Genomic DNA, 24,535 nt, shown 5'->3' with positions numbered 1-24,535 from the left:
GTGTTTGAGAGACATTTCCATAATGTCATGTATGAAATCAGTCATGATTATCATGATTATTTAGAATGGTCTTAGCAGAATATGATTCTTATTGGAGGATGCAGGTAGTGTCTTTATTACACCCATGTGCAGTCTTGTTGCCACACCAGAGCAGTATATATGCAGTGTCAGCTGGTGTGTGGCTGAGATGTGATATTTTTTTTGTAAGTTAATTGTAAATTAGATCAGTTCATGATCTGTGGTAGAAGTTTAGCAATCCTTGTCACAAATCAAGCAAACAAAAATTGGAATTGGTCTGTGGAATCTCCATCTTGCCAAAGGATATAAGGGCATTTTAATATGAATCCGCTCTCTGTCTGATTACAGCCTACGGCATGCAGTAAGGTTTTCTACTCTGATAATTGTTATTATGTTTTATATGCTGGATTGTAATAAACAGGAAAAAGTTTAACATTTGAATGTCGTTCCTTCACTAAGAGGCCATTGATTTTCTCCACTTTTATTCCTCACTCTTTGTTGCAGATGTAAACGAGTGTGAACTGAGTGATAACCTCTGTAAGAATGGTCAGTGTGTCAACACTGTGGGATTCTACCAATGCTCATGTGATACAGGTTATCAGGCCACTCCAGACAGACAGGGCTGTGTGGGTGAGTCAAATTTCATCATCTTTTTTTACAGCATTAATCAATGAATAGATTAGTGCCAGTTGCTATTATATAGAGCTTCTGAGTTTCTTGAAGATGTACTTTCTCTTCAGCGAGATATAACACATACTATATAATGTGGCATGATGTGTTGTATATTGATCTTTTTTTCTATATTGTTAGATATTGATGAGTGTACCATCATGAATGGAGGCTGTGACACACATTGTACAAACTCAGAGGGCAGTTATGAATGCAGTTGCAGTGAAGGATACGCTCTGATGCCGGACCTCCGCACTTGTGCTGGTACACAACACACACATTTATTTCCTAAGCCTACCCCTAATATGAGGAGTTTTTGTGCCTTGCCTTGATAGTCTATTCTATTCTATCTATTCTATATTCTAACAGTAGTGTTGGTTTTTCATAGCTTTAACTCTCATACTCACTTTGATAGGCTTGTAATCATATCCATTGTTTTTAATTATTTAATGAATAGACTTCTCATATATATTCTTTTGTTGAGTGCTTATTATTGCACACTCATTTATTCACTCGTTTATACTGCTCCTATCATATGTTCTGATGTAGACCAGAATATATGTTTCCTTTTTGAGTGTTGACCCTCAAGGTATCTACTTCATGATGTGAGCTATATTTTTACCACTGTTACCTCTCTGGCACTTTTTTCTCGAAAGCTGCATTCAGCAAAAGGTTATTTAAAACTGTAGACCAATAAAATTAAATTGAATTTAAATATAATTTGATGTACTTTTTATCAAGTAAACATAATTAAGCACACTGGATCCTGTGCTGTTTCTCTCCTCAGATATTGACGAGTGTGAGGACACACCTGATATCTGTGATGGTGGTCAGTGCAGCAATATCCCAGGAGAGTATCGTTGCCTCTGCTTCGATGGCTTCATGGCCTCAATGGACATGCGCACCTGCGTGGGTCAGAATACACTTCTGCCTTTCACACACAAACACACACTTGTACACACACTGCATGTATTTTACATTAAAATCAGTGGAATGAACTCACCTGTTTGTTTGTGCACATTTGTATATGACTTTTATAGATGTCAATGAGTGTGACCTCAACCCCAACATCTGTCTTCACGGTGACTGTGAGAACACCAAGGGCTCCTTCATCTGTCACTGCCAGCTGGGCTACTTTGTCAAGAAGGGCTCTACTGGCTGTACAGGTTTGTTTGTGTTTGTGTGTGTTTGAATGTGTGTTGTGTTTGTTTCTGGTCAGGCCAAGCATACTCTACAACAAATTCCCTAGAGCACCATTACAAATATATAAACTTTTTTAAAAAATCAACATATATATATATAAACTAGAATTTATATTATTATAAATACTTTTGTCATTTTAGGTGCTCTTTTCAAGTAGTTTTCACTTAATATTTGGTTAGAAATGTAGTGTACAATACCCCTATACTAATACCTAAACATGTTTATATGGGAATAAGTTGCTACAGTATCACATAAAGAGATTAAAATTGGCCGAATTTTAACTTCTGTAAGATGATATTATCAGAAAATAATGTGACAGCAGGTCTACATCAGATTTTGAACTTTGATTTTTAATCAGCACAGATGTACCACTCACAGATGTCCAAAAACTCTGGCTGAAAATTGCTTTATTTTCACATTTTCCATTCTAGGTTAAATGGTGAAACTGTTGCATTATGGTGCTCCATTTCTCAAGAAGCTGAGCAAATAGCAGCTGTAAAATTAATGAAAGTGACGTATTTGCTCTATATATCCCAATATATGTCCTATATTTATAAAGTATTTATATGTGTGTTTATGTAGATGTCGATGAATGTGAAATTGGAGCTCATAACTGTGACATGCATGCTGCCTGCATTAATGTTCCTGGAAGCTTCAAGTGCCGGTGTAGAGATGGCTGGGCTGGGGACGGCATCAATTGCGTGGGTGAGTGACCAGCAGACCATTTAGGACATTTACATAACTTAAAGGTACAGTCAGTCATTTTTATCATGAAACAATACCAAGAATATTTATGTAAGTGATACAGCCAGGCCACGGTGTGTCGGTATAATGGGCCTTTCTTAACATGAGGAAGAATCATCTAATATAATTACTTAATATTAATTTATATTATCAGTTTTCATTCCAGCACTTGTTTATAATTACCAGTCAATGTTTATCTTAGAAAACAGCATTGCTGTAAATGTGTCAGAATTAGAGAAGAGCTTCTTTTTCATCCTAATGTTGCCTTTATTCTTTTTTGACCTCTGACCTTCAGATTTGGATGAGTGTTCAACAGAAGAGCACAACTGCAACCCCAACGCTGAATGTGTAAATACGCCAGGGTCTTACCGTTGCACCTGCAAAGAAGGCTTCAATGGAGATGGATTCTCATGTTCTGGTACACCAGCACACTAATACTGAATCTGGCAGTCAGATAGAATTTTTGGTATTTTCAGTTGTGCATTTTATTTTTGTTGCTGCTGAAGCTATTTCGTTTCATTTACAGACCCCAAAGCGTAATTTAAATTGCACTAGCTCTTTAATACTATAAACACAATATATTTATGCTCAGATCTAAGTGTCACACAGGAATCCACAACAATATTAAGGAGCCAATTGCAGGTTTATTTTAAGAGAATCCAAGTCCAATTAGGCAGGGTCAAATCCAGGAAGCCAGTCCATAAATCCTTATAAATATCACACAACAGTGACTAATAATCAGAAACCATAAATAGAAGAAAAAGGGTCTAAACCAGGAAAGAAGGTCTAAAAATACATACAATCAGAAATATAGGACATTACTCATACAAGATTTCATCCCAACACAGGTCCTATTAGACACTAAATTACTAATTAGAAACAGGTGAAAGTTTAAAAAGCCTGAATATGCCTGATATACACAAAAATGTAGTGCTAAGGAATTAAAGCCAAAAAAATAAGATATTCCCAACTTCCTCATCGATGACAAAACCGCTGCTTCTCGAAGCCTGAAGAGCCCACAAGCGGCTCACACACAAAGTTAGCACAGCAGCGCTTACCTTAGTCCCCTTCAAAACGAGACTAAATCTGAGTAAAACTTCTCCGTCAAACCGTTCGTGAGTAATCCTCATGTTTGTGTCAAGAGTACTGGCTGAAAAAATAATCTTCAAAAATTTATTTAAATATGATCCCCGTGGACCCATGTCACTGCAGCGTAGCTTAGGCGCTCAGCTTTCCAAGGCATGTTAATCAAGTCTGTAGACCAATCAGGAGCAGAGTTATGGCGATGTGCACCCAAGGAGGCAGGACAAACACGCAGCAGGGCACAAATGTTTTCAGCGCCTAACAGACTCAGACACCGCGAGAGAGACTCAAACAGTTCTGTTTGACGGCCACAATAATTTCCTTAAAGACTAAGCACCACTTAATGGACCTCCATGAATATTTCACATTATTTTAGTTACTGACATATATAAGTATAAATTAAAATGAAAATAGCATGCTTAATTTGCTTTAAAACTGACCATTTTATTAAATTGACGGAAAAACCCGAGCTCGCTACGGAAATTCTTGAACGCAACCGTGACGTCACTGGTGGACAACAGCTGAACAACGCCGCGGTAAAACACCGTTATGACTGACGGTTATGACAGTATCTAGCTAGCTAAATTCATGACAATAGCCTAGCAATAAGCTAAACTCAAATATATAGGTACCATTATTCTTGTAAATGTAATCGAAGTTGAACTCGAATTCATCCGACAGTATAAATCTCCATAATGCAACTATCTACGTAGCCTAGTATAATCTGACCCACCAAGGGTCAGCAAGTCAAGCTAACGTTAACTAACACCAACTAAAACAGGTGAAGTAAGTGTACTTACCCTGTTTACCTCCATGTATACTGAGGTTTTTGAACACTTTTCGTTGGTTTCCTTACATGCCCATATTGTTGGAAAAGTGCCATTGAAATGAGCACTACAGACAACGGAGTGAGCGGATGGTCCTCTCCAGAGTGTCCGTTTAAAGTTGACAAATTTAGTCCATTTTCTGGATATTTTGGGCCATTTGTACACAGATGTCCCACTGTACATTGAATTATTGCAGCCAACCAACGGTCTTTTAAACCTTATTCCTTGAATTAGTAAGAAATTACATGTTTTCTGGCTGACAATAAACACAAGTTAGGAACTCAAATTCCATTGTATTTATGTTTGACACTTTCATATAGCTGGTACTTAGCCTTTAAGGAGAGCTTGGGGTCTAAAGAGACACTTGGAGAAGCCATCTGTCCACTGTCTGCTCCAGCTTGAATAACTTCAAATCAGTAGAAGGTATCCACTCCAAATTTTACCTGATGAAAGTAGACCCATGGAGACACAATTTTAAAAAGAAAAAAGTAATGGGACTCATGAACTCTTCAGTTTATAGTCACTAACATTAATTTTTATTTTCAAAAATAAGACAAGTGCCTAAATTTTTTGTGGTTTTCATAAGCTTTTGACCACTTCATATATATTGCAAGACCTCTAAATGGTTTCTTTTACAAATTTGAAGGGTTTTCTGTAAAAATAAATCATGAAAATGCCTCTAGTTTATTCACTCCCTGAGGAATGGGAATATTGGATTTACATATCGGTCATCAGCCACTACTGATGTCTAAAAATCGGCATCTGCATTGGCCATCAAAAAACCCATATCGGTCGATCACTACTTTGTACCCCATAAAATTGTCTTTCAACTCACCACAGAGTTATCTATGGTGTTTTATACATTACAGGCTGAGTATTTCCTGAGAAATATTAGTATAGATTGTTTGTTTTACTCACACTTGTAAAGCCTACTCCTGTGTGTCTGCTGTTACTCTTTGCTGCTCTGCTCCAGGTGAATCATGGGATTCGGATAATGTGTTGGGGGGGCATACTAGCAAATCTCTCCTGACTGATTATGACATCCGGGAACCTTTCGCATAATACATGATACGTTCTAGGTATTTGGACACAGGAAGGAACTTGTAAGGGAGTATGCCACTCTGAATGCAGCCTAGGTTTAGATCTAAGTCCCCTTAGACAGATTAGATCGAAGAGTGGCCTTTTATTGTGGCCAGCCTAAGGCACACCTGTGCAATAATCCATCCATCCATCCATCCATCCATTATCTGTAACCGCTTATCCAATTTTAGGGTCGCGGGGGGTCCAGAGCCTACCTGGAATCATTGGGCGCAAGGCAGGAATACACCCTGGAGGGGACGCCAGTCCTTCACAGGGCAACACAGACACACACACATTCACTCACACACTCTCACACCTACGGACACTTTCGAGTCGCCAATCCACCTGCAACGTGTGTTTTTGGACTGTGGGAGGAAACCGGAGCACCCGGAGGAAACCCACGCGGACACGGGGAGAACACACCAACTCCTCACAGACAGTCACCCGGAGCGGGAAACGAACCCACAACCTCCAGGCCCCTGGAGCTGTGTGACTGCGACACTACCTGCTGCGCCACCGTGCCGCCCACCTGTGCAATAATCATGCTGTCTAATCAGCATCTTGATGTGCAACACCTATGAGATGGATGGATTATCTCGGCAAAGGAGTTGTGCTCACTAACACAGAGTTAGAGTAATGTCGCAGTCACACAGCTCCAGGGGCCTGGAGGTTGTGGGTTCGATTCCCGCTCCGGGTGACTGTCTGTGAGGAGTTGGTGTGTTCTCCCCGTGTTCGCATGGGTTTCCTCCGAGTGCTCCGGTTTCCTCCCACAGTCCAAAAGCACACGTTGCAGGTTGATTGGCGACTCAAAAAAAAAGTGTCCGTAGGTGTGAGTGTGTGAGCGAATGTGTGTGTGTGTGTCTGTGTTGCCCTGTGAAGGACTGGCGCCCCCTCCAGGGTGTATTCCTGCCTTGCGCCCAATGATTCCAGGTAGGCTCTGGACCCACCGCGACCCTGAATTGGATAAGCGGTTACAAATAATGAATGAATGAATATTTGAGAGAAAAAGGCCTTCTGTGTACATAGAAAAAGTCTTGGATGTTTGAAATTAGCTCATGAAAAATGGGAGCAAAAACAAAAGTGCTGCATTTATATTTCTGTTCAGTATTTATATTTACATCTCAGATCTCTATATACACTCAGATATAATTCCCAAAACGTTGTGACCATGTAATAATAAATAAAAGAGTGAATACCACAAAATTGTTGAAATTAACATGCAGTTCATTCAAACGGTGGTCAAACAGAAACCCTCAAAGGTGTAATATACAACATTCTTCCAGTGGATATTGCTCTAGAGCACCAGAATTTCAGACCAAAACAAACATTTCATATTCAGCCACATCAAACAGAGGAGCACATATGGAGTCCAACAACAAGAAGTTATGCCTACTTAAGCCAGTCACTCTTGAAAACTGACATGAATTGTTAAGCCATATAAGAAAATTTAATCAAACCATAATTTGGACCGACCCGAAGAGATGGTCCCGAAAAGATGGGGAGGGCATAAATATTGGGGTTAGCCAAAGTTTCCATAGAGCAGGAATAATGTGCATGCACAGCTGTCCTGGATATGAAAACAAGCAGCAGAGAACACCACACACAGTTGGTGTGTGACACCTATCCAATATACCCTTACTTTGAAACTAGTTGTTTACTGCTATATTAACATTTAAAATATCAGATATTTCACCTTTAAAGAAATGAGAGAGGCATAATGCAATGGGCTGCTCTCTCCCTTTTCAAGTTTCATCCAAACACAGAGTAGAAAAATGGATGCCACAATATTTTCTCCCGTGTGTTAACTGACCATTTGCAAAAACTAACCTAAAACATTGCACAATGCTGAAGTGATAGGTTTTCGTGATTTATAGGAATATTGCTCAGCATGACTTTTAATTAATTAATACTAAAGCTAACACTGGAGCTAGTGCTAGGCTTTGTAGCCATATTTAATATAGTACAAAGACTTGCATGTTAAAGAGTGCAGTAATATTAATATATACATGTGTTATTGAGAAGTGTACACAATGTAACTGTCAGTAGATTAAACTAATCCTATTCCTATTAACTGATAAAGAGATGTTTGGGATTCTAGTACTAGTCAACCCAACATACAAGTCTGACCATAGAAGCTTGTGTATAAATATAGAGGGGTGGGGAGGAGAACTGAAATATTTTTAAATATGTTTCCTATCTCTCTCCTTTTGTCAGATATGGATGAGTGTGCAGAGAATGTGAACCTGTGTGAGAATGGTCAATGTCTGAACTCACCTGGGGGCTATCGCTGTGAGTGTGAGATGGGTTTTACTCCCACTGAGGACAGCAAGGCATGCCAAGGTACACACACACCCAAAAAAATAAACAATAAAATATATTTGTATTCCAGAATGTGTAGAAATGCATATATGTATGTCTGGAATCATACATTTTATATTATATTTAAATCAATGTTTCAAACTCTTAGAAATCAAGTTCTATAATATCCCTTCCGGCCTAAAACATTTAATATGTAGGTATGTAAATGCCCATGCTATTGCAGGTTGGAGTGATTATTTCATAATAGCAATTCATCACAAATAATTAATTGTTTCTTCCAAATGATAATAGCATAAATTTTTTAATTACTGCCCAGAAGAAGTAATCTCACCCTAAGGATTTTTGCAACACCAGTTTAGGAGGTGACTCAGTGTGTGGTTACATTTTTTATTTTGATTATATTACCCATTTAAATGATAAATGATATTTTATATTAAATACAGATGTTTATCCAGTAATATATTATGGGTAAATGATCAGCATCAAGTTTTTTCACTCCTTTTGAAATATAACATAGACATTGTAATATTACAACATGCTATATTTATGATGGGGAGCATTTCTGTTGTTTTACATTCACCTTTCTTTATATTTATTTATTTATTTATATACAGATATTGATGAGTGCAACTTCCAAAATATATGTGTGTTTGGAACCTGTCAGAATCTGCCTGGAATGTTCCGCTGTGTATGTGATGATGGATATGAACTGGATCGTAGTGGAGGAAACTGCACAGGTGAAGAGAATTACTGAATGAACTACTAAGTGATACAAAATAAAGCCGTAATAATATTAATTATATGAATATTATTTATTAATAATAACCTTGTATAACATACAGTATAAAAATGTTTGTGTATTAGCCAACATAAGCACCATTGGATAAACACAAGTGGACCTTAAATTGCTGACATAAGTGGACCTTAAGTAGATGTCATAAAAATGATGTCATCTTTTTAAACACATTCACACTCCTCAAGCATCTAGCTGAATTCCTAGCTTTACATATGTTTTTATTCTATGTCACTTTTGATTTATTTCAATTATTTCTCTCTCTCATTGATTGTCTTTCTCAGACATCAACGAATGTGCTGATCCTGTAAACTGCATCAATGGCCTATGTGTGAATATGCCGGGCAGCTATCTCTGTAACTGTCCTGCAGATTTTGAGCTCAACCCCACAGGAGTGGGCTGCGTGGGTGAGTGGGTGTCTCACCATTGCCTCATTTGCAATGTAGGAGCAGAGATTTTTATAGCAGCTAACAAGGAGTGTTATTACAGAAAGAATTAATATAGAAACAAGAATCGTGCACCTCATCTCGCTCCCTCCGTCTCTCTGCCTCACGCTCTCTCTCTGTCTCTCTTACACTCTCTCTCTCTCTTACGTATCTTTATTTCTCTGCAGACACACGAGTGGGTAACTGTTTCCTTGATACCACAAGACGTGGTGATGAAGAGCTTTCCTGCCATGCTGAAATTGGAGTGGGAGTGACGCGAGCTTCCTGCTGCTGTTCTCTAGGTGTAGCTTGGGGGAACCCATGCGAATTATGCCCCAGGGCCAACACTAGTATGTCCTACACCCTACACACTTTCACAAACATTTCAGCTGTGACTCATGTATATGCAATATTATGTAAGACTTGGCTTTTTTCTCTACAGTACTGTTGCGAAATCATGCACGCACACCCATCTCCCTCTCTCTCTCTCTCTCTCTCTCTCTCTCTCTCAAACACACATACACACACACACACACACAGAAAGAGAGCTTCTGAGTCGACATTCTGACCAATCAAATCCGGCTCTCTGGGCTACTAGTGATAAACATACTCACTGAATCTCTCACAGACAAACACATTCACACACACTCTCTCTTTTTCTCTCAAACTTGCACACCCTGAGCTTCTAAGCCGAGGGATATTCTCACCAGATTTTTGCTCTTCTAGTTATAAACACTCACACACATTGTCTCTCTTGACAGTATTTGCTAAACATTTGAATGTTGAGACTGGGGAATTTGTGTAATTGAATAAAATGATGTTGACTACCTGATAAAAGTTTTATATAACTGATAATATACTTTGGACAATGTTTAAAAACATAAAATGTAAGAGGAAAACACCAGAATAACCAGAATTGATGTCCTGTAAAAAGTTCCCTAATCAAATCAAATCAAATTTATTTGTATAGTGCTTTTTACAACTGATGTTGTCACAAAGCAGCTTCACAGAATTCCAGTACAGACAGAAGTTTTAACATGAAATGTAAAACCCCCCAGGTGAGCAAGCCAGGGGCAAGGAAAAACTCCCTCAGAGCTGAGGAAGAAACCTTGAGAGAAGGATCACAATGGGGGAACTATCCTGCTCTGGTCAATCTACCTACAAATTTGTCTAAAGTTAGCTGGCACTACCACTGAGCTTTGTTCATCAGCTAATTATAACACTTTTGTCAACAAAGCTTGGACTTCACCCACACAAAATTTAACTATAGCCATTACAACAACAAAGCATAGAAAAACACTTATTACCAGAATTAATGTCTAATGCTAAAAAGTTCAGTAATCAGTAAACTGCACATTAACTTTCAAAAAATGGTTTATAATACTTTTGTCAACAAAATGTCTTACAAGCGAGCACAGCAGCACATCAAGAATGTGAAACATGTCATTACTTACTAGTCAAAACAAGAAGAAAGCATCTGCCTTGTCTCTGTCTTGTCATGTCTCTTTCAGCTCTCTCCACTGAGTAAATTCAGTCCAGTATTAACTCTTGTATGGGGCTCTCTCTGAGCAACTCGCATCAGTAGATAGTTTATAATTTTTTGATTTAATGTTTATGGGTTAATGCCAAATGGGACAGGTTTTGGGCTGATCATGGTCAGATAAAATATGATCTCATGAGTTCTCTCTGTTTGCAGCTGAATATAAGACTCTCTGTCCTGGAGGAGAGGGTTTCAGACCTAACCCAATTACAGTCATCCTGGAGGGTAAGAAAGCTATGTGTGTGTTTGTGCATTCATGTTGTCCTTGCCATATTAGTTTATTTGAGATTGTCCGTGTAATGCCCTTGCCATAGCTGAGACTGTAGCTGATGGTTAATGGTGTTGCAGTTTATGATCCAATGTATGAAATAACAACCCCCTCCTCTCTATCACTTTCTCTCACTAACACTTTGACATTTCTTCAATTTCCACCTTCTCATCCTTATCCTTAATACATATATATTTCCTTTTTATTTCAATTTTTCTTCTCTTCCCTGCATTTTTTTCTCCATTTTTATTTTTTGTTGTCTCTGTTTACCTGTCTATTTCTCTCTCTCTCTCTCTCTCTCTCTCTCTCTCTCTCTCTCTGTATTTGTTCTTAACAGATATTGACGAGTGTCAGGAGTTGCCTGGTCTGTGTCAGGGTGGTAACTGTGTGAACACTTTTGGCAGCTTCCAGTGTGAATGTCCACCAGGTTATTACCTCAACGAGGACACACGCATCTGTGAAGGTGATAGAACATCATCCAGCTGGCACAGTCATGCCTCAATTTAATGTTACATTTATTTAACAGACACTAACAGACACATGCCTAATATTTAACACTTTGTAATACTTTGTAACAGATGTCTTCTTAAAGCATAACTCCACTCAAAGACAATTTTTCATTTACAGTTTTTTTCCTCCCACATGAACAACTTTTGGTACCTGGTGCAATCTCCTTACAATTTGTCAGAAATTATTTTTCACAACAGAAACAATGCAAACAACAGGCATTATGACAGTGTGATAGAGCTCCATGTGTGAACATTCACTTCCTGCCCTCCATCTGCAGCTCATGCAGTGAGACGTCATATGTAAACAACCTGCTGTATTTCTGTGTTAAAGAGTTAAATGCAAATACTTACTTTCTTTGACTGCAGGAAACAAAAAAACTACAACATAGTAAATTTTACGTGAAGGTAAATGTGTTTGTAAAATTTAATGCCGGTTAATGTAAATTAAACTACTTTGTGAAATTGCATTTTTAGCATATTGTTATATTCCTTTCTGATTATATACTGTCAGAATGTAGAGAAAATGATACACAGTAAATTCACAAGTGTTAAGTCAACACTATTAGTGTTAACACTGGGAGTGTTAAATTATTACACTAATAGTGTTGATTTAACGCTGATGAATTTACTGTGTACATCCAACTGTCACGGTGGGGCAGGAACAGACAGGAAGACTGACAGACAACCGAGAACAGGGGTAGACATGGGAGACGCAGAGAAAAAGAAACACATATCTACACACACAGACAAGGGACACCTGAAACAGATAATGAGGGGGCAGGATTACAAATGAGATACAGGCGAGGAGGAGGAACAAAGGCGGGACTAGGGCGGAGACATGAACAATAAAAAACAGAGCCATGTGCAAGAGCACATGGCGGGGAAAACAGACAAGACAGGACAAGGGCGAGACACCAACAAAGTAGAATACTAAAATCGGGACAATGGGTCTCTCAGCTTTTTTTGAGCTGCAGCAATATGGAAATAAACAGTCCTATGCAGTTAATACAGCTGTACACTGTAAAGCAGATCCATTACATTACAAGATATAAATCCACAACAATTATAGCCTGGCTGCCTGTTTTATTAGATTATAAAAAATGAAATATCTTACCCGTTCAGCAATTTTCAAAAGCCAAGCCAAAGTTAATCCTTGTTTTTATGAGGTCTGTTATACCCTCTGATTGGTTGCAAGCTCTCGTGTCACATTCCACATATTTTCTTTGATTTGTGTGTGAATGAGCAGATGAGTTTGCTCTTCTGATATCTCAGTTTGGAGTAGCCCTCTTAATACTAGAATGAGTAAAGGATACAATTTTTTTCGTAAGTGAAATGGTGCACTCAATCCGCTGTTCCCCTGCTGTGAGACACTTGGAGCCTATTGATATGGTAGTGACCCACAGCACATATAAACACAGACCAACACCCCCTCAACCCCCTCAGCCCAAACACTAGAGACAAACATCAACTTGGCAGTCAGACTGGGTCTGAGTAAAGTAAGTTTCAGGTTTGATTTTGAGAGATTCAGAATTCTGCTCTTAATCACCATTTATTACAACAGAGTGCAGATGAGGTTTCAGTTTCATTTTCAAATTATGGAAAACAACAAAATAAAACCAAAACAAAAAAAAGTTCTTATTTTTACTGTTGTTACTGAAATTATCTTTTAGTTTACTGAACTTGATTTTGATATTATTGTATGTGACAAAAATCCAACATTAACGCCTCTCAACCTTAAATAATGCGCTCACCGCACTCTCTTCCTCTGGTTGCGCTGCCGTGCTGGAACAGACAGCAAGGGCGATTCTGTATTATACTCGACAGCTAAAAAACAAACAGCCCCAACAGCAAATCATGTTAGACTTTCTAAACACTCATCTGAAGCTGGTATTTTGTAATTCATTAGATTACTACTATTTATTTTTGGTCACATTATGACTGAGACATTTTCTCCACATTTATTGATTCACTTCTAAGTCTAGGCTAAGCCAAGACTCAGGATTCATCAGAAGCTAAAATTTTGTTATTTGTTAGACCATTATTTTTACAAAATTTTTTTTGTCTCATTGCTTTTTTTTTATTGAACATAAACTCGACTAAAACCCCAAACACTACAAAAACTTGAATAAATACAACCCAGTTGTTGAAGCATTTACCTCATAAATGTATTGCCATATTGTACCAAGTCCAAGATAAAAGCAAATGTTGCAAGTAAATAATAATGAAATTTGATAGTGTCGCAGTCACACAGCTCCAGGCACCTGAAGGTTGTGGGTTCGATTCCCGCTCCGAGTGACTGTGAGGAGTTGGTGTGTTCTCCCCGTGTCCGCGTGGGTTTCCTCCGGGTGCTCCGGTTTCCTCCCACAGTCCAAAAACACATGTTGGTAGGTGGATTGGCGACTCAAAAGTGAATGTCTGTGTTGCCCTGTGAAGGACTGGCGCCCCCTCCAGGTAGGCTCTGGACCCACCGCGACCCTGAATTGGATAAGCGGTTACAGATAATGAATGAATATATATCACAAATTTTTCAAACAGATTAAAATACATATAACTACATCAATATCTTCCTGTCTAATGTCTTTGATACGTATGTATAAAAACATAAATGTGTGGGCAGTAAGAAAAGAAAAATGTGCACCAAAATAGGGCAGAGAAATTAACCAATGAATCTAGATCAAATTACAAGGAAAATAAATAGTAGCTATATCTCTCTGTTTCTCCCTCTGAGAATTCTTGCTTTGGAGAGTTCTCTAACCCTCATTTACATAAGAAAGTTTAGTTAATAGTCCACTAATGGGCTGCAAGAAGGATGGTTCTTGTTCTCAGGATCCTGAAATTTCAGCCATGCTAGGGTTAATCAGCACCATTAGGAACACAAATTCCTAAAGCAAAAATTTTCGAGGCGATGTATGTGATGTAGGTACATCAAGACCAGTTTATTTTCCTTAGTGAATTAGAGTGAGTCCCCCACATGGGGGACTTTTGTTTAAAATAGGTTTACCGCAGACATTCTGATACATCCAGGTCACCAGGTATTAGTATAATGATTCTGTTATAACATGACAAAAAGTTGTGGAAGTAATGCCATGCTTCCACAACTATTCAGCCATGCATGCTGTGATATTTCAGGGATGTAAAAACAGGACTTAGCAATATGATTCAACCCTCTAAGTGTTTCAATTGATATCACTTTGTTCTTCCAGATATTGATGAATGCACAGCCCACATTGGTATCTGTGGCCCAGGAACCTGCTACAATACTCTGGGCAACTACACCTGTGTCTGCCCTCCAGAGTACATGCAGGTCAATGGAGGAAACAACTGCATGGGTAAAGAAAATTTCCCACATTAAGATATAACATAATACATAAAACATAACATCAATACATTCACACACTTACTGGATGACAGAAGGGTAGCATGTCAGTAGGACTACACAATATGCATATGAATATATGCTATGCCTGACATTGTGATAATTCTAAAATAAGTGATTATTTTTGTTAAACTCTGTTTACCATCTAATTTAGATAGTGCCTTTCTATATATAATAATTAATTAATTCATTCTAGATATATTTTAGAATAGAAATTGCACATTAATTAAATTTTTGTGTTTATGACAGTTAACATCTGCATATTTCACCTTTAGTACATTTATACATTACACAAAATACATATATAAAGGTGGGAATTTTTTTTTTACCATTTCTTTATCTTTTATCTTGCAGACATGAGGAAGAGTGTGTGTTACCGTAACTTTAATGACACATGTGAGAATGAGCTGTCCTTCAACATGACAAAGAAAATGTGCTGTTGTTCATATAATGTGGGAAAAGCATGGAACAAGCCATGTGAAGCATGTCCCACTCCTGCTACCTGTGAGTGTATTAAAAACTCTAACATAATTTCTTCAGATATTCTCTGGCTTTGGCTTTTCTTCAACTTATAAACTTGCTTATGCACAGTGTTCTGAACTTTTGAATTGTCTCCTGAAATGAATTATGACACAAGTAACTGAGAAAACAGTATGAAATTGTAGAATATAGAAGACTTAAACTGATCCCCTGATAGCACACAATCCACTGTCCCAGTTCTTGTCCTAAGGAATTCCTGGAAGTGTGCACTTTGATGATGTTGGATGACATTGTCAAAGAGTGAGCAAAAAGGCTGGCACACGCAAACAAGGCTATTGGGATGGGGGAATATGCTACTATCCAGGGCACACAGAGTGTTACACACTCAAGGCTCACAAGTGTGTGGTGTGTCTGGATCAAGGCAGGAAGGCAATACATTGCAAAGAACGTGACTAATAGAGATGAATTGGCAGAGGTTATTACACTGAGATACCATGAAGTTCTGAAAATCTGAATCAGTCATATCTCAAGGGTGCTCAAAGTTATCAAAAATGAATATAAAGTGTAAATTACAGTACACTTTACTGCTTCATTTCTTTCCCAAAGAATTACTGAAATAAAATGTATAGCTTTTTTTAAAATGTTTATTATTTTTAGGTCCACATTGCAACGGTTATTTTTGTATATATAATAATAAATGTTGTTAATTATTCAGTTTTTAAAGTATAGTGATTGCTTAGCTACTGTCTCTGTTTTTTTTGTTTTTGTTTTGTTCAGCTGAGTATCTACTGCTGTGTGGTAATCAGGCTCCAGGCTTCATCATTGATATTCACACGGGAAAACCCATTGGTAAGACATTTGTCACTCTGCATTGAACCAGGGGTCCTCACAGGCATGCTATTTCTTTTTGTCTAATCAGAAATGTTTGTGTAATGATTCAGATATTGACGAGTGCCGGGAGATCCCAGGGATCTGTGCCAACGGAGTGTGTATCAATCAAATTGGCAGCTTCCGCTGCGAGTGTCCAATGGGCTTCAGTTACAACAACATTCTGCTCATCTGTGAAGGTCCAGCACACCTATACACACAAAATAACATCAGTTATTAAGACTTCAATTACTTCCAACCACACTGTCTATCTGTGTTGCTATATTTAACAATGGCACATTTTCCTACTGTATACTTCTGCTGATGAAAAGATGCTAAGAAACATAACTTTGAAATTTTAATTCTGTCCTTTGCCCATTTTAAAAGGGAAAAAAGCTGCTTTGATGGCTTTGATAAACACAAAAGGCAACACTTCTTAAGTAACCTCTATGCAAAATAATGTACAAATTAATTTATTGGGTGGTATAAGGCGCAACCAGTTTAATTTATCTTTTACTGGTTATAGTTACACTTTATAATGACTTTATAATATCAGCTTTCATATCTCACAATAATATATTTTGGTAAATATATTGTAAATACTGTAATGCCCTCTAAATATATTTTGAATCTTTAGTAAATTTATACTGTCCTGTCATCTTGCTGATTATACCAGAAGTGATTGTTATCACCTTAACCACTGGAGGTGAAGGGTCATTTCATTACAGATGATGGGGAATCAATTATCAGAACAAAAGGCTGCTTGGTGCAATGGTTATGTGGTGTGGAGAAACCAGTGTGCATTGATTAAGGGAATAATAATAATATATAACAGAAATAAAATATGTCCCGCTGCTTCTGGTCCACTAATGCCATTGCAAAACACACTAACACACCACCACCTCAGGGTCACTAAAGCACTAAGAATGATTCACCACCCAAATGATACCTGTCCTATGATAGTTTGCTACGTGGCCTTATCATTGAAGATCAAGATGAAAGGGGGCAAAAAAGTATGCAGATCCTCATATGTATGACATTAATTGTGAATATACTAAGCCCCAACAGCCCCTGGATGCTCTTGGTTTAGAATCCTGGAGTTGATATGTGACTTCTCATTGCTTTTTCACTAGACATTTGCAGCACACTTGAATGATCGCACCACTTTGTTTCTTTCTTTATTTTCACTATGACTTTTTTGCTTTTCAGATATTGATGAGTGTAACAGTGGCGATAACCTATGTCAGCGGAATGCCAACTGCATCAACATCCCCGGGAGTTATCGCTGTGAATGTTCTCCTGGCTTTAAGCTTTCCCCTAGTGGAGCCTGTGTGGGTGAGTCCTGAATAGTAAAACTGCCCAGAATGTTGCATCTTAAACCTGGCCAAACATTTTGGTATAAAACATACTTTTTTATTGACTCATACAGAGTTAATGTACATAAGGTAACATAGTACTTGAAAGAAAAATTTTTTTTAGAATTGCAATTTCATTCAGAATGTTTAATATTCAGTGTTTAGCATGTGGCGTTTTGTGGAGAAATGTCTAATTTTTGCTTAGGTAAGCAATAAAAAAACATTGAAAAATGAAAGTCAGTTAATGGTTTTACTCTTTACGATAGATCGTAATGAATGCATAGAAAAACCCAACGTCTGCAGCCATGGAGAGTGCATCGACACACAGGGTAGCTACCGCTGCCTCTGCCATAATGGATTCAGGGCTACAGCTGACCAAACCATGTGCATGGGTAAGTGTCCCTGAATCTCGAAAACCAGCATAGACATGAAAAAGAACACAGCTAACAGTTCATTACTGTTTCTTTCTCTGTGATTCACCATCTTTCTCTCTCTTTTACATTACCTCATCCTTACCACTCACTCCATGTTTTTTTCATGTCCTCTGACAGATATTGATGAATGTGAGAGGCAGCCATGTGGAAATGGGACATGTAAAAACACTGTGGGCTCCTACAACTGCCTCTGCTTCCCAGGCTTTGAGCTGACACACAACAATGATTGTATGGGTGAGTCTTAACAAGGCCTGGGCAATTAAATAAAAGTGATGGAGAGGAAGTGTTGTCGTTCACACACAAAAGCACTCAGTATCATGAATAGTTAACATTAGCTAAAAAGGCAATGTGGAGTGTGAAGTTTTGTATTTTTTAGTCTGATTCTTATTATTTTTTTCTGGATTATGACTTATAAATAAAGAATATAGGAATATTTATTGTGAGTGATAAGCAAGGATTTTTAGAACATAATTATTAGTCCATTAATGAAATCGTCCCACATATGAATACTCCCACAATGTAAATAGCAACAGCTTTATTTCAGTGATATAAAAAAATATGTATGTAGAAAATGTACTGTACTGAATTTTTAAAGTTTATATTAGAATCAAATACAAGAATCACTTCTATAAATGTATCTGCAAACATATTTTAATATTACTGAAAGCTTTATTCTAGACTTTTGGACAAACTATATTTCAGCAGCATTCCCGCATACCAAAACACACAAAATATCTGTGTGTTTGGGAGTGAGATTTTGTATTGTGTACTTATGTCTGGTTTTGTTGTCTATTTGTGTTTAGATGTGGATGAGTGCAGTACACTGGTTGGTCAGGTTTGTAGGCATGGACAGTGCATAAACAGCCTTGGCTCTTTCCAATGCTTGTGCCAGGAAGGCTATGAGCTCACCCCCGATAACAAAAACTGCGTGGGTAAGACTCCACATCTCTGTTACACCTCCACAGCCTACATATCTATATTTACTTTTTACTGTCCTTTTTCTTTAATTTTATCATCTAGTAGAGTAAACATATGAAATCCTAATGCAAATTTTTATATATATTCAATTTTTCCTAATTTGTATCCATTATTTATGGTGCACATTATAACTCTACGTTGAGCCACTAATAAAGAGATCTTATTTTCCTTCTAGATATAAATGAATGTGTGACGTTCCCTGGAACCTGCTCTCCTGGCACCTGTCAGAATCTGGATGGCTCCTTCCGTTGTATCTGTCCAGTTGGATATGCTGTACAGAATGACCAGTGCATAGGTGAATCTTTTTGGACTTGTTGCTTTGTGATATCAGAAAGCAGATACCAGCAAAATAGGCTGTATTCAGGTTCAGCAGTACTGTCTTTTTTTCAGGTATTATTTTTATGCAGATATCAACAGTATATACTCTCCTGCAGTTATCAATTTTGAGCCAATATCAACAAAAAATATAAGCTTAAGTATCACATCAAGCCGATATTGGTATAAGGTCAATATCAGCTTTAAATTTATTAGATATGTGAAGAAAGAATCCATGCATTTCTGATGAAATGTATGTGGAAACTGCACACATCCACACTGTGTAATGTGATGTTGGTAGCTGTTTTATTTTTTCCAGTGGGAGTGTCACAAATTTCAGCCCACTAGGGATGTAGAAAGTAAAGAAAATAGAAAGTAGAAGGTGCAATCTTTATACACAAAACATCCATCATTGGTCATCTCTTGTGTGCACGTCCCTGGTGTCCCATCTATCTAACCATAACAATTAACTCTCTCTCTCTCTCTCCCACCCCCTGTCTGTCTTCCTGTTTTCAGACATTAACGAGTGTGAAGTTGAACCCAACACCTGTCAGTTTGGTACCTGTATTAATACACCAGGGAGTTTCCAGTGTATCTGTCAACCTGGCTTCGTTCTCTCTGATAATGGCCAACGCTGCTTTGGTGAGTTCAGTACAGCACAAATACCTATATACCACAAAAATGCTATATGTAGGCATTTGCTATGGTATTCCAGGTGGTTGCTATGGTGTTGCAAAGTAGTTAATATGGTATGGCAAAGTGCAAAAATAGCAGTATTTTGCAATAACTGATAGAGTGCCAAAATGCCAGTACTGTACCATTATATACAGGGTGTTCAAGAGTAAGTTCAAGAGTTAAGTTCAAGAGTAAAATATTTATAAATAAGACAAATATTGATAACATAAATATTGTTAAATATGTCCAGTTGTGTGTGATGAAGCAGTTGTGAAGCCAGTGTAAAATGGTAGTGTATTGTAGTATGTTGTGTATGTCATTGTAATGAAGAATTCAATAATGTGATTGATGAGGGTAAGAAGCTTCTTTCTAAGCTGAGTTTCTGAGCTGGCTGGTTCTGACATGGATGCTCGTGTATATCCTCCCCGAGGCCAGGAGTTTATACTGTGAGTGGCTTGGGTGAGACAAATACCTGAATATTCTTTGTACATAGCATTGGCGGTGAATGTCTTCGATGGCAGGAAGTTGTGCGTTAGTGATGCACTGAACGATTTTCATCACCCTTTGTAGGGCCTTCCTCTCACAGGAGAGCTTCCATACCACACGGTTACACAGTTGGTCCATACACTTTCAGTGAAATGAGGAAATTAATGATCCCTCCTCAGTCTCCCCAGAAAACAAAGATGCTGTTGCACCTTTTTAATTAAACAAGAGGTGTTGTTAGTTCTAGAAATATCCTCAGAGATGTGGATGTCCAAGAACTTAAAGCTGGAGACACATTCTACTCCAGCTCCATTGATCTGTATAAGAGTATGTTGGTGTTTGGATTTCCTGTAATACACAATGATTTCTTTGGTCTTCTTTGTGTTGAGGGAAAGGTTGTTAAAGGAATTCTGCCAGATGCTGGATCCCTGTAGGCCAATTCATCATTGTTACTGATGTGGCTGATGACTGTGGTGTCATATGCAAACTTGATTAGATCTGCAGTCATGGGAGAACTGTGAGAATAGCAGGGTGCAGATGTAACTGTTGAGCCACATCTCCATTAGTTTCATTATGTTAGACTCCATGATCCATCTATTTGTTGTAATCCAGAGTCACAGCTCATTCAGTTTATTCACCAAAGACCGAACATTAGAGGAAAAGATAATGGGGACTGATGTTCAATGTAGGTTCAGCTTTAGTTTAGTCCGCAGTCCGCTGTGCTTTCCTTGCCTTCCTTTACGTTCTCCGCTCAGCCGGGGAGTTGGGGAGTTGATTCAAGAGTCAATGGAGTCCTTATGATTTCCAGAGGGAGCAGATTAACGTTACATAAATTGTTTATGCAGTTCATACCAATGTCAAGTAAAGCATGTTGACTGTATGAGATGCTTGACTGGCAGCTTGGACTAAAAGGTTTTAAGACCAATAGAATAAATACTTCAAAAAAGCAAGATCTGGAGAGACGCTGAACCTCGTGCTGAGCCATCTTGGAATTTGAAAGTAATGGTACTTGTACACTTTTTTCTACCACATATTTTCTTTCCCTTTGCCTCTCTGTTAATAAGCTTGGACACAGAGCTCTGTGAAAAGCCAGCCTCTTTAGCAATGACCTTTTGTGTCTTGTCCTGCATGTGTAAGGTGTCAATGGTCGTTTTTTGGACAACTGTCAAGTCAGCAGTCTTCCCCATGATTGTGTAGCCTACAGAACTAGACTGAGAGACCATTTAAAGGCCTTTGCAGGTGTTTTGAGTTAATTAGCTGATTAGAGCCACCCCACCCTTTTCATCCCCACCCCCTCCCCAATACTGACACGTTGTCACGGCTGGGCAGGGAAGACAAGGAGGCGGACGTACATGCAAGAAACTTTATTTAAAGGCCAAAAAACTTGAACAAAAAACAAACTACAATAAACTGAACAGGACTAGAGAGGGATAGACAGGAAACAGCCATGGAACGGGGTAGACATGGGTAAACTAGGAGACACAGAGACATAGAAACACACATCTACACACACAAGAACAGACAAGAGAGACTAATGAGACAGAGGTGGGACAAATGTGTGACTATGGCGAAGAGAAGAACATAAACAAACAGAGCCATGTGCTACATGAGTGCATGGTAGGGAAACAGACATAGGACAGTACAGGACATACAAAACTGCAACTACTTACAGAAAAAAATGCATTTAATCCCCTCATCTCTCAAGTGACTGGTATAAGCTTGCTTTGAAATATGGCTCATCATATTTCCTTGTTTTCCCTTAGGAAGTTGTGGCTAGTGCTTAGGGGTTGTGTTTAAATTTTCAATATTAAAAAAATATATATCCATAAGAATACCAGTGTTTATATAGCCACATACTATAAATTGGGTGTTAGTAAGAACTGCTGTTGTTCTCAGTGCATCTGCTAATAACTAAGCAGATGCTCATGTGTTGTGCAGCACTGTAGTGCAGCAGGTAGTGTCGCTGTCACACAGCTGCAGGGACCTGGGAGGGATTGTGGGTTAGAGCACCACCACTCCACGTGATTGTCTGTGAGGAGTTTGGTGTGTTCTCCCCATGTCTGCATGGGTTTCCTCCAGGTGCTCCTGTTTCTTCCTACGGTCCAAAAATAAGTTGGTAGGTGGATTGGCTACTCAAAAATCTCCATAGGTATGAGAGAATGTTTGAGTGTGGCTCACCCTGCAAAGGACTGGTGCCCCCTCCAGGGTGTGTTCCTGCTTTACGTCCAGTGATTCTGGGTAAGCTCTGGACCCACCACGATCCTGAGCTTGATAAGCAGTTACAGACAATGAATGAATGAATACTCGTGCCGGAAGCTGGAAGTCCTCTAGGAATTGAGTGTTTAAAGTTTATAAATTTAAAGTTCTTTTTTTTCCCCCTGCTCTTTCCAAAAAGATACAAGGAAGAGTTTCTGCTTCACACGTTTTGAAGGCGGTAAATGCTCTGTGCCCAAAGCTCTGAACACAACCAAAGCTAAATGCTGCTGCAGTAAGATGCCAGGCGAAGGCTGGGGAGACCCATGCGAACTCTGCCCTCGCGAGAATGAGGGTGAGTTGCATGCCATTCTACACTAATGCACACGCACACACACACACACACACACACACACACACACACACACACACACACTCTCACTGAAATGTATATTTATGATTAGTACATTTATTAAATGAATGAATATAACACAGAAGTAATTTTACTGTTCTACACTATTGTTCGAAAGGTACATTTCAGTTGTCATAAAATTGTTAACAATTTATTATAGGCCAGTGTTCATAAGGCTACATGACACCTACATGACCCTTCATCTGACAACATAGACCTACGTAAACATTTAAAATTCCAGCTGGCATCAGTTGTCATAATGATTGCATTTGATTTTTTTGCCTTTAATTTTGACACCAACTAACTTGTCAGCTTGGCTTTGTTTTACTTTGCATAAGCTGTGACTTCATCTGTTTTATATGCATCATCACATACTCATACTGGAATTATTTAAATATACTTGCATTTATTTTACTTTATTTTTACCTTGATAGATAGATACATACATACATACATACATACACACAGTACTGTGCAAAAGTTTTAGGCACCAAAGATTGAGATTTAAAGAGCTATTTATCTGAGCAGTATGTGTTTATTTGCTAAAAAAAACACACCCAACATTTGGATAAAACCAAATAACATTATTCCAGTAAGTGTGATATTCTGTGTGTGAATATGTTAGTTTAACTTTTTCCAAATCACTCCTCGTGGCTGTCCATATTATTTGAGGTTATCATCTAATACCTGCACTTAACTTCTTTCTAGGTATAGCACTGACTAGATGCTGTGCATTGCACTTACTATGTTTAGTTCTTCCTAGGTATCAGCACTGGCTCTTGTCTGAGCTCAATGGGAGATTGGACTCAAACCTATTTGTACTAGCTAGGATAAACATTCTGTTTGAACACTAAGCATTTTTGTGAGTCGCTCTTGACAAGAGCATCTGCTTTTTGCTGTGAATGTAAATGTAGTTGTACTTATAATAAATAATAAATAATAAATAATGATTTAATAAATTTTATTAATAAATAATGATTTTAAATAATGTGTGCTGTTGATTTAACAAATTCATGCAATCAAGGAGAATCTGAACAAATCATTGTTTACCAAACCTACTAATTATATTTATTTATATTATATATTTTTTTATTACCTGTGATTATATATAAATTTATACATGCACTAGCTTACTGAAAAGGCATTTATTTAAATATATGTATTTATCTTAGGTGCCTAAAACATCTGCACAGTACTGTAGATATATACATATATATTATATAGGCTTTCAACAGTAACACAGGCAATAACAATGAAATTTTCAGTAATTGGTATAAAATTGTATAAGATTTGGGCGGCTTACTGGCTTGTTGTCACTGTCACACAGCTTGTGGGTCCTGGGGTTCAAGTGAATGTATAAGATTTGTATTAAAATTGAAATGTTCAGCTACTGTATATAATTTAGTTATACATTTATGTCTGTGCATTGGTAAATGTATGTTCTATATTGATGACATTTTTAATTTTATATTGTGCGTTATCTCTGTGC

The 24,535-nt window shown here is 38.0% G+C and overlaps 1 protein-coding gene across 1 annotated transcript in view; it reads left to right on the top strand.

The window, feature by feature from the left end:
• The window catches only part of fbn2b (fibrillin 2b), a 131,813-nt gene that overhangs the window by 86,209 nt on the left and 21,069 nt on the right, over positions 1-24,535 (top strand). The window contains exons 28-50 of the mRNA XM_066647244.1: positions 523-648; positions 829-951; positions 1,475-1,600; positions 1,728-1,853; positions 2,473-2,595; positions 2,930-3,052; positions 7,839-7,964; positions 8,558-8,680; positions 9,021-9,143; positions 9,350-9,511; positions 10,858-10,926; positions 11,307-11,432; positions 14,682-14,807; positions 15,209-15,358; positions 16,112-16,183; positions 16,276-16,401; positions 17,411-17,536; positions 17,823-17,948; positions 18,108-18,224; positions 18,794-18,922; positions 19,144-19,263; positions 19,800-19,925; positions 22,837-22,989. Coding sequence (XP_066503341.1) covers positions 523-648; positions 829-951; positions 1,475-1,600; positions 1,728-1,853; positions 2,473-2,595; positions 2,930-3,052; positions 7,839-7,964; positions 8,558-8,680; positions 9,021-9,143; positions 9,350-9,511; positions 10,858-10,926; positions 11,307-11,432; positions 14,682-14,807; positions 15,209-15,358; positions 16,112-16,183; positions 16,276-16,401; positions 17,411-17,536; positions 17,823-17,948; positions 18,108-18,224; positions 18,794-18,922; positions 19,144-19,263; positions 19,800-19,925; positions 22,837-22,989 — 2,847 coding nt within the window. The remainder of the gene's footprint in view (positions 1-522; positions 649-828; positions 952-1,474; positions 1,601-1,727; positions 1,854-2,472; positions 2,596-2,929; positions 3,053-7,838; positions 7,965-8,557; positions 8,681-9,020; positions 9,144-9,349; positions 9,512-10,857; positions 10,927-11,306; positions 11,433-14,681; positions 14,808-15,208; positions 15,359-16,111; positions 16,184-16,275; positions 16,402-17,410; positions 17,537-17,822; positions 17,949-18,107; positions 18,225-18,793; positions 18,923-19,143; positions 19,264-19,799; positions 19,926-22,836; positions 22,990-24,535) is intronic.

Source organism: Hoplias malabaricus, chromosome 16 (assembly GCF_029633855.1).
Source record: "Hoplias malabaricus isolate fHopMal1 chromosome 16, fHopMal1.hap1, whole genome shotgun sequence".
Taxonomy (NCBI): Eukaryota; Metazoa; Chordata; class Actinopteri; order Characiformes; family Erythrinidae; genus Hoplias; species Hoplias malabaricus.
This window is presented reverse-complemented; position numbering and strand designations above follow the sequence as displayed.